Source organism: Zonotrichia albicollis, chromosome 4 (genome assembly GCF_047830755.1).
Source record: "Zonotrichia albicollis isolate bZonAlb1 chromosome 4, bZonAlb1.hap1, whole genome shotgun sequence".
In the NCBI taxonomy this organism is placed as follows: domain Eukaryota; kingdom Metazoa; phylum Chordata; class Aves; order Passeriformes; family Passerellidae; genus Zonotrichia; species Zonotrichia albicollis.
Genome location: NC_133822.1, coordinates 70,158,885 through 70,169,756, shown reverse-complemented (window position 1 = coordinate 70,169,756; position 10,872 = coordinate 70,158,885). Strand labels below are relative to the sequence as shown.

General features: G+C 44.5%; 1 protein-coding gene across 1 annotated transcript; it reads right to left on the bottom strand.

The window, feature by feature from the left end:
* Nucleotides 1–1,203: 1,203 nt before the first annotated feature.
* Nucleotides 1,204–10,312, bottom strand: CCDC71L (coiled-coil domain containing 71 like). Its single transcript, XM_026790343.2, has one exon. It carries the CDS (start codon nt 10,141–10,143, stop codon nt 9,301–9,303), a length of 843 nt encoding a protein of 280 aa, XP_026646144.1. The 5' UTR covers nt 10,144–10,312; the 3' UTR covers nt 1,204–9,300.
* Between the last annotated feature and the right edge of the window lie 560 nt (nt 10,313–10,872).

Below are 10,872 nucleotides of genomic sequence, written 5' to 3'. Positions count from 1 at the left end.
AAAAACCAACCAAACCAAACCACACACCCATTCTCAAACCCTATAACCATGTCAATGAATCTTCTAACATAGATGTTTTTATACATGCAACAACTCCCTTCTCCTCATGTAATTCTATTCTGGGGAGCTGCCTAGCTTTCATCTTCATGGGCAGGGTTTGCTGGTTGCAGTTCTAACAGGAACCCCCTTTAAGTGGAAACAAGCTCTGATGTTCAGCTCCCATACCAGCAAAAAGCTGCTTCTCTGCATGACTCTCTCATCTCCTGGGGTGCCTGCAGCCCAGACAGATTCCAGACAACTGTCTCCAGCCTGCTGCTCCTGTTCACAGGCAGGGTCTGGCTCCCTCCCAAGCCTTGTCTTGTCTGACCCACGACTGCCAACTCTGGGATTTTATTGCCAGGATCATGGTATTTGTTGTTTTTCTTACTGTCCGTGTTCCTAGACTGAGAAAACTTATTGGTCATTCAAAATTAAAATGAGATTCGGTTCTTCCTGAAGGCAAAGAAAATCTTGAAAAGCATGATATTTTGTGTCTTGTATAACTTGCAGATACATATATATAATTTTAAAATATTTGGGTTCTTTTAAGCCTGTCTTGTGATGGTGAAAAGTGAGCAAAGTTATTTACACGTTAATTAGCAACACTGCTGACACGAAATATTATTTCCTTCTCTGGCACTCCAGATATTCTGTCGCATTTTGGCAAGGCAGAAGCTGCAGCTCTGATGTGGTGATTTTTACATTCCGTGCCCATGAAAAAGCCCTACACCATGTAGGAGGGCAACAGCCTTGCAGAGCCATGTTTCAGGGCACCTTCTCTCAGGGAAGGAGTGCCATGGCAGAGGGGCAAGGCTCAGCATCAGCAGGGAGGACACGGCAATTCTAAAATCCTACCACGTGTGCCAGAGTTGTGCCCAACACAAGGACCCTCCTGCCCAGCTGACCTGTTCAGGTTTCATGATCCCTTTAGGGAGGTACTTACACAGCTCTGCACTAGACACTACTAGCAAGAAAACCATGGAGATAATAATTAAAAATAAATTATTTCCAGTGCTCCATTGATATATTGTTCTGCATTTAAAAAAAAAAACAAGTTACTCAAATAATGAACAAAAAAGTCTAAGTGGCTTTCACCTCCATTATCTTTTCTGGAATGGAAGCTTTTAAACATTTAGTTTAATGAAAGACTGTTTGCAAAAATAAAAGATGGTTTTATAAAAATGTCAACAAAATAAGTCATGCAAAACCAACAGGCTGCTTTGTGCTTTTCTTTTAATGGGACATTTTTCATTAAGACAAACTTATTTTTCAAGATCATTTCAGGCAGCTCTCCAAATTCCAGGAGGTTTTGTTTTATTCAAATTGTTTCAAGCAGTCAATGATCCTGGAAATGATGATTTTTTTTCTTAATAGGAAAGGGATTTTTACATACAGTGAAAATATGGAAGAGAAAGCTGGACATTAGTTAACAGACAATGATATCAGTCAAGCCAAATCAGAAGGGTACAAAACCACCAGGGAATTATTAAGACACCTGGTGTGACAGAAAGGTTTCCATTAGATACTGGACAATGAGGTGAAATTTATGTGCAGATGGAAGTAATTCATGCACATTTGTTACACAGAAGATCATTATTTATCGCTAATAAATGAGCATATTTGATGTATCTAGTCAGTATTCAAATACTTAATATGTTTTAAGAGCACCTAGGGTATATTCTCTGTAGCACAACTCATTGCACTCAGGAATTCTGTCAAATTACACGGAGCTGCAGTGAAATGCTGGATCATAAAACAAAGGTAGTAGTAAAGCAGATGGAACAATTAAAAAAAAAATGACAAAAATTTTCTCCACTTTCTCCTCTACCTCTTTCCACTTGTCCAGAAATAAGTATTGGGATGTTTCTGTTCAGTATCATTAATTTTATCATACAAGATGAGAGGATAAAAAGCTCCAAATGACATTATGGTCACAATGTACAGATTTTACAATATCAAAGATTAGCATCATCTTTTTTTTTCATTGTGGATTTCATAGAGTTATAGAATTGCTTGGGTTGGAATAGACCTTAAAGGTCATCTAGTTCCAAGCCCCCTGCCATGGACAGGGACAGCTTTCACTACACTAGGTTGCTCAAAGCCCCATCCAACCTGGCATTGACCACAGCTCTCTGGCTGCATCTGTCTGGCCAATTCCTTATTCACCAATCAGTCCAGCCCTTCAAAATCATCTCTCCAATTAAGAGATAAGGATGTTGTGTGGGACTGTGTTGGAAGCATTACAGAATTCCGGGCAGATGGCATTGGTTGGTCTTCCCTTGACCATTGCAGTCACTCCACCACAGCAGTCACCAGACTGGTCAGGCACGACCTGCCCTTGGTGATGCCTCAGATCCCCGCTCTGTCACATGTGCACATCAACATCGCTTCCATGAGGACCTGCTCCAGGCTCTTCCCAGGCACAGAGAAAAGACTCACCAGTCTGTGCTTCCCTGGCTCTTCCTTTCTCCCTTTTTTAAAAATAGGAGTGATGTTTCCTTTTTTCCAATCTCCAAGACTGGCCTGACTGCCATGACTTTTCAAATATGACCGAGTGGCTCAGCAATGCCATCAGCCAGTTCCCTCAGGACCCTGGGATACATTTCAATACAGGAAAATTTGTCCCCGTATTGTTTCTAATTAATTCTCTCCCTATTCCTTCTCTTTTATGAGTAGTTAGGATGCCTTTAAAGGACCACTTTTCAAAACATCTTTTATCTGTGCTTGCTTGTGGAGGATGTTGTTTGACAAGGTTAACCTCTGTAAATCACTTCCAACCTGAGTTATTTTGTGTTCCACAGGCACAACTTCCTGAGCAACTGATATATCTTGGGGGAAAAAAATAGGCTGGGCAGCTCTTAAAAGATTTAAACAGTGAGTTTCTTAAAAGATCTAGGAATGAAAAGAAAATCTGACTACTCCTTTAGTATAGCCTAAGCTCCAAAGTACTGAGAATTTCTATGAAAAACCACACCTGACATTTACAACCACATTAAAGCCCACTCAGAATCAGCACTGCACTGTTTCTGTCTGTTCACAGGATAAGGTGCTCTGTGTTTTTTTCCTGGGAAAAGTACTTAACTGGAAAGCATTTTGTGACTGCACTGTGTGACCCTTCCTGCTGAAGGCCACTCAACAGCAGCAGGAACTGCACTTCAGTAGCTTTTCCTAAGAAAAAAAGATTGGGTTTAAGACTTTCTGCCTCTGGTTGCTTCCTCTCTCAAACTGTCACCGTGAAAGTAAAAGAAAAATTGGATACCCATTCCTCTGGAAGAGTTGAATTCCCCTCACAACCTCCCAAGATCACAAGTGCTAAGTGGAGATTATATCAAAACTTTTTAGTATTAGTGGATTTACCATGAGGCAGAAGTCATAGAAACCTTCCTGGAAAGGGGTTTCTGGATGGGTTAGTCATTAGGAAGTACAGAAGGTAAATTCCAGGAAGGATTTAGATGGCCCTGGGACAGTTTTCTTGACCCATGAAAATATGGATCATTTTTAGAATATATGTGGGACATTTTTAGAATATATATGGGGCGTTTTTAGAATATATGTTCCAATGGCATTGGACAGATAAAACCTACAACAGAAGCCTCTTTAGGAGAACTGCTCTGGGGGCTGAGTGCATGTATGCAGGAATACATACATACACTATTATTAATTACAAGCTTCCATAATTCTATATACTATCTGTAAAATTTAGCCTTTGCTATTCATAATTATACAGGTATACTTAGGAAATCATTGCTATTTGGAACCTTAAACCAGAGCTGGGAAGAACAAAGGGTAAGTACAGGACAGGACAGGACAGGATAGGGGACCATGCCCTAACCCACACTTTCTGCCCTATTTCAAGAAAACTTGCATTGCTGGTCCCAAACTGTGCACAAATTCCCTTCAGCTGAGTAGACACATACCCTTAGAGGGGGAAATTTTATGGAGCCAGCTTCCTACATAATTGGACATGCATAGTCAATTCAGAAAGATGTGTCCTTTTTTCACCATTTACCTTACAGAGACATGGGATAAGTTCAGTTATAAACTACTTTAACAGTTCTGGGATGTATAAAGTGGATGGTTGTTATTTCAACCATTCAACTGGAAAAGTAAAAACATAATAATAACATAGTATCTTCATTTTAGAATTTTTAGGAATTCATGGGGAGATGGAAAGAGACTTCTTTCTCAAAAATATTTTGAAAAGGCATCTCAGATCACACAGACTCAAACACAAGAAACCCAGAACAATGAGAGCAGTTCAAGAGACTGGGCTCTTCCTTGACACTATCATCTCACAACTTCAACACTATCAATGCTAATCTTCTATAGTCTCAAATAAGGAGGCTGAAAGAAAACCAAAATGGAAGCTTTCTTAAAGCCCAGCAGAAAGTACAGGGAACCACAGACTTTTCTGTTTGGCTGCACACGTTTGAGTAAAAATGAATGAATGAAGGCCCACTTCTTCCATCTCCTATAATGTTATTGAGTACTACTACTAAGCAGTTTCATGAGGAGTTTTACAGTAAATAAATGGATAAATAAGACTCTATTCTTGGAATCAACCCTGGAAAACATTTTTTTAAATACTGGCAAGAAATTTTTTGTAATTTTATGAAGATATTTACATATCTTCATATATATTTTCACATATATTATTTCATATAAATAAATATCTTCATAGATATTTATTTATTGAAGATATCAGTATTAACACTGATGAGATATATATATATATGTGCTTTATTTTTACAGTATGAAAAAATAGCTTTGCCTTGATTAGGGATGTGTTCCAAAATGCTCCTACATAGTCCTACCACCACATATACTGGATGCCTCATTATAGTTCAGGAATAAACCATCAGGAGCACTCCCACATTTGCAATCACCACCTGAGCAGATTCCCTACCACAGAATACTCTGGGATGGGTTTGCCTCAGTCTTTTTGGTTAAGGCAGTTATGCTCACCTAAAATAAATAGTGAATAAAGCAGCAAGGTGTTCCCTAAAATTGTGATATTCAGTAATCTTTTCTCACTTAGGGAGTATTTATTGTACAGAGTTAAATGGTTCAAACTCATATAACATAGTTCTCCACAACACAGAACTTCAAAGTTCACCCTTACAAGTGTAACAAAGGGGGCACTGAAATTTGTGTCTTTGAAGTCCAGGATTTCTAAGATCTATCTTCTTTCTCTATATGAATTGCCTCATTTCCATGAGGCATTTCCATTCACTCTTGTCAATCTAGTCCTTTGCTTCCAGATTTCCTGTGTTTATAGACACAAGAAAAACCTCAGCATTTCAAATCAAACAAAAGCTTCTGTTCAACCCCAAATCACTGGTTTCACTCATACATACAAATCAAAATTTGGGTGTTGGTCCATTGGGCCAAAAGGAAATAGAGACATTTTTTGTATTACTGGCTTCATAGGCATGCAAATTTTGGACTTGAAGTACAGCATTGAGCCAACATATATTACCACAAGTCAACTATTTTAAACAGTATAAAGAGCCCAGGACTCCACCTTGCTGAAGAAGCAGTAAGTGAACAATTATTTGGGATAAATGCTGAAATCTTTAAATCAGATTCACTCTGCCTTTTGCTTCTGATAGGCAAGGAAATACAGGTAAACACAATATTCCCTACCCCTCCAAGGCAAAATCCAAGTACTAGAACCGCCTTCTACAATTGCAATGATGCTCTGCACAGGGTTTGGGCATATTAAGACTTTTTGTTGTTTAAAGACCAGTAACAGAGGGTTTCAGGGACCAGATGTACACTTTGATCCTTTTGATGCGAAAACTTTTATGTAACAATAGAGTTTGGAAGAACTCTTGCACTGTGTTCTCCTTTTATTAGCTTAGTCCTGAACAATGTATTTGTGCAATGACTCAGAGGAAAGGACTGCCTCTTGAATGTAAAGACTACACCAGGCAACATGCTAGACCAATGGTCGCCTCAACTGACATCCGGAGCCATCGTCCAACTCTTTTTGGCTCTGTGACATTTTGAAGTTAAGTAACCTTTGAGTGACTGGTTGAAAATTCAGATCTAGTAAAAAAAATAGCTCATATTATATTCTATAAAGGGAGCTCATAAGAGAGGGAACCAGCAACAGAGGCTACCACAAAATTCCTGTTTAATATGAGACTATCCATGCTGACTAAAGTAGAATGGGCATTGTACACTGGATTTATTCTGGGCATGAATTTTGTCAGTCTCAGAATTAGCCCCACGTGACAGGATGTTGAAACCACTGAGTTAAATCAAGCATCTCACACTTCTCACGCTGCTCAGAGTGGGTGCAGGACCAGCCACATGGAGTCAGACCAGAGGTTCGTTGAATCCATTACACTAACTCCAACATCACACATATATGTAGAGTACAAAAATAGTATCATCCCTTTTCATAAAAAAACCCTACTGCCATCATGTTTAAAATTATCTAACTCAATATTGTGGCAAAAGCACACACCCCTTCCCAACCTCCCTCAGATCTGGTCTACAGCAAGAAGGCTGAACAGAAGCCAAAGCTAAAACCAAAGCTTTCTGCCTGCTTAGTTTCCTCAGATGAACACAGAGAGGTAGGTGGGAATAGCACCTTTGAGAGGAAAAAAGATGGGGGGAAACTGGACCACAGACAGTCCCGTCCTGGATTGCCACAAATTGCCATGAATACGATCATGAAATAAGCTGGTCTAGTTTCCCTGTGACCTGCTGGCTTTCACACCCCATCCTGTAGTCAGAACCTTTGCTGAGCTATTTCAGCTCATTGCATGGCCAGAAAACCCAGCTAAAGATGTCCCATTCTTAACTGACTTCACAGACTGAAATGGCTCAGATAATAATCTGTAAATGCAGCTGTCAGAGGAGTTCAGACATAAATGAGACTTCAACCCAACATGCTAACTGGCTATCAGCAAAACACCCTATACCCCCAATAAAGCTCCCACTTCTAAACCAAGAAGTCCAAGCACAACCCAGAGAAAAATCAGCAAATCTTACTCATAGAGCCCTCAGAGCAAGAGTCACTCAACAGAGTTCTAAGTTACTTCACTATATTTTGTTGTTACATAGAACATTTCAGGATATGCCTCCAAACAAGGCAGCACAAATTCAATACAGTATCTCCCATATCATACCTCTGGCAGCCTTAACTCTCACCCTTGAAATCTGACCTAGCCTGTCCTGCGCCTGTTTAGGAGTTAAGAATCTGCACAAGCCAGATACTTAATTTTATCATCTTTCTACAGAGTTGAAAATAATACTAAAGAACCCTCAACCTGACAGGAGCACTGAAATCACCTGGACACTTTAAGAACCAGTAATGATACTCTTGTGTATCTGCAGTAGAATTTCAAAATTGAAATACCTGGAGCATCAGCACCTGGTAACTCTGCAGCCTGCCTTACTGGGTTTTAAATCAACCCAATTTTGCTTTTACAGTTAAGCAGGTATTATACCCAGAGGAACAGCACAACAACATGCACCCTTGAACTTTCATTTAATTCACTTCTGAAATGCAACGTGGCACTACTGCAGCCATCGGCAGACAGTCTAACGTTATGTAAACAATTTCAAAAGCCAAATGGATTAAGAATGCAGTAGAATAGATTAAGCATTAGTTTGGAAGAATAAGGAGTTTGCAGTTTCACTAAGTAAGAAAAAAACCAACAAAATATACAGGTTTTCAGAAGAAGCTGTCTGTTTTACGTTAACACTGGCAAGTTTTTACAAGCAGCCCCTACACCATCAAGATGTCTTACTGCCTTTGTTGAAGGCAAGCAACAAGGAGTCAAAAGACATCAGAAATTTTAAATCACCAAATTGTTCAATAAGCAAGTTGTGAGGTTGTTCATTCCACCATGAGAACTGGTTAGTCCCATCTGCCAGGATTGTTGGAACATAAGCTGTGCATTATCCAGCATTTCTTAACCCTCTTGCAAGCATAAAAAAATGAACATAAAAAGAGAATAATCAACTACTTTCTCCCTCACACACCAACTGCAAAGCATAAGAGCTAAAAAAACCTTTAATAAATCAGCTTAAAGAGAGACTGCCTATCATATATAATGACTACATGTTATTTTTCAGTCAAAATAAGCTACATAATGAATTTTTCATCAGTCTACTGTGGAACCCATGAAAGGTTTATAAAAATAATTATGTGCAAGTAATTACATTAAACACCATTACCCATTATTAACCATCTCACAACCACAGGATGAGTGTTAGTTTGTTATCGAGTGACCAGATATTGAGTCTTACTCTTTCTGCAGAGAGAGGCACTTCAGTGACATATTTGTGTCATGCAAGCTTCTCACTTAGGGCTGTCAGTACCAATGCTGGATCATAGTTCACCTCCAGACACCAAGATATTGCTTTGATAAGCAGCTACATTCCTCTCAAAGCCAGAGCTCACTGACACAGAGTGCCTCAGCGGTGCTGTACTTCACCAGGAACCCATCCCTGTGCAGTTTCATTGAACTGAAACACCATTTGTTCTTTCACTTTTATTAAGTTCACTTAGGTTGACCGAATGAGCTTCCCTAAAGCAAACAGGGTTATAAAATATCAGGATGATTCTATCTTTAGGTGCTCCATAGAAACAAATACTTAGTTCAACTAGAAAACTTTAAAAATGACTTTAGATACAAAAGTGTAACAATTATACTGCGCGATACATCTTTATATATCACTAAACTCATGAAATTAAAATTTAAAAAGTTTTTGCACCATCAAGAACAGCCACAAGTCCTGAACCTCCATTCTTTACGCATCCTTTATCAGAGTAAACTGAAACTTGGGAATGCTTGGGATTCAAAATACCCTGAGCACATACTAGTGCAACACCACAAAGCATACATAATCCATCGGAAAAGGGGAAGGGGGAAAAGGAAAAAAAAATAGCAAGAATCAGATGGTGCTTTATTATACAAGCATGAAAGTAAGTTCCTTTGGAAAATAACTTCTTGGGTGGACTTCTGGACCAGTGAGGTAGCCCAATGGGAGAGAAAAAAAAGTGGAAGTGGAACTTGGTCCCCACGCGTGATACCTGTCAGGAGGCCCCAGCCCGGGGCAAGGCCGGGGCCCGGCAGGCCGCCCCCCGTGCGGCGGGGGGCCCGGCGCCGCCCGAGCGGCCCATAAAGTGCAGCAGCAGAACACGATCCAGACAAAAGCAATGTAAACAGGTGACTGATACCGGTCTCTTTGTCCGCACCGCGGCCAAGGTGAGGCGCGGGGAGCGGAGCCCCCGCGGGCTCAGGACGGTGCCACGGGGAAGCGGCGCACCCGCACCACGGGGGACAGGTCCACGCCGAGGATCCGCTGCGCCCGTCGCCGCGCCGCCGCCAGGCTCCGCCGGCTCCACATGCTGCCCCGCACACGGATGGTGGGGAACGTGGTGAGGCGAGGGGTGGCCGCCTTCCAGATCTCCTCCAGTGACTTGCCGCCGAACGGCTCCCAGGCGGCCGCCGCCGGGCTGCCCTGCTCGCTGTCCGCCTGCTGGCCCGGCGGCTCAGGCGCCTCCGCCGCCGCCTCCTCCTCCTGGGCGCGAGGACCACCGGCCGCGGGCCGCTGCCTGCCCCGCTCCCTCCTGCGGCGCCGCCGCCGCCGCCGCCGCTTGGCGCTGCCGCCCGCCGCCCCGGCCCGGCGCTTGGGGTCGGCGGCCGGGAGGCGCCGCTTGCCGGCGCGGCGGCGGGGCCGCTCCGAGGGCGGCGGCGGGTCGGGGACGACGGCGCGGCAGGAGGAGTATCCGTAGACGTCCTTGCTGCGGAGGATGACCGGGGAGAACTCGTGCTTGAGGCTGCAGAGGAAGTTCCACAGCTCCGAGTCGGAGCTCATGAACTCCGTGGACTTGGGCATGAAGAGCCTGAGGGCGTCGCCCAGCGCCTTGGTGCCGGCGAAGGAGACCTGCGAGCGCGAGTACACAACTTTCTCCGCCTCCCCCTCCAGCCCCCAGGCGGCGGCCGCCGGTTCGCCGCCGGCTGCCCCTGCCGGCGTCGCCGCCCGGGCTCCCGCGGCCGCCGCCGCGGCGCTCCCCGCCTCTGTGTTCATCTTCCCGGCTCCTCTCTCCAGCGCCGCCTGCTTCCTACTGCGGGTCATGGAGGCAGCGGGACGGGGTGGCGGGACAGACGCCGAGAAGGCAGAGCGGAGGCAGCACCGAAGGCAGACTCCGGCCGCCGCCGGGGCGCCCGCCGGGTGTGAGCAGCGATCGATGTCCTGCGCCCAGCACAAAATGGCGCTTTAAAGTCCCGGGCGGGGCCTGTGCGCTCCCGCCCCCCCTGCGCCGCCCGTTGGTCCGTTCGAAACGCGTCGGGCGAGCCCGGCCCCGCCCCGCCGGGGGCGGTGGCCGTGAGGGCCGGGGGGCCAGAACCCCTGCCCCTGGTACCCCCTCTCCACAGAGCCCCCTGCCCCGGAGCCCCTCTGCCTCCGGAGCGGGGTCCGGCGGGGTCCGGCAGCAGCACCGAGCCGCGATCCCCGCGCTTGCAGAGGGGGCCCCTTCCCTCAGGGCGAGGCCCCGCATGGCGGGGTGAGAGCGTGTCCGCGTCGCGCCTCGCTGAGAGGTGAGGATCCTCACAGGGCGGTGGACAAAGGGGCTTGTGCTGTGAAACGTCTTGGAGTAAGGGTTTGATTGGACGCTTCGATGAGCAAACTCCCCGAAGGAGAAGCCAAGAGAGAACTGAGTCAAATAACAAAAATGGGCCAGCAGGCGTGATAGAGTGAAGTGCTTTAAATTAAGTACATCCGTCCTGTTGCAGAGTTTTTTAGCATGAACCTGTAGGTTGATCAGTCAAGAACATCATAAGTCACGGAATCGCAGAACAGTTGGAG

Coding starts and splice junctions, on each gene's coding strand:
- CCDC71L (XM_026790343.2), bottom strand. CDS start 10,143: ATGACCCGCAGTAGGAAGCAGGCGGCGCTGGAGAGAGGAGCCGGGAAG.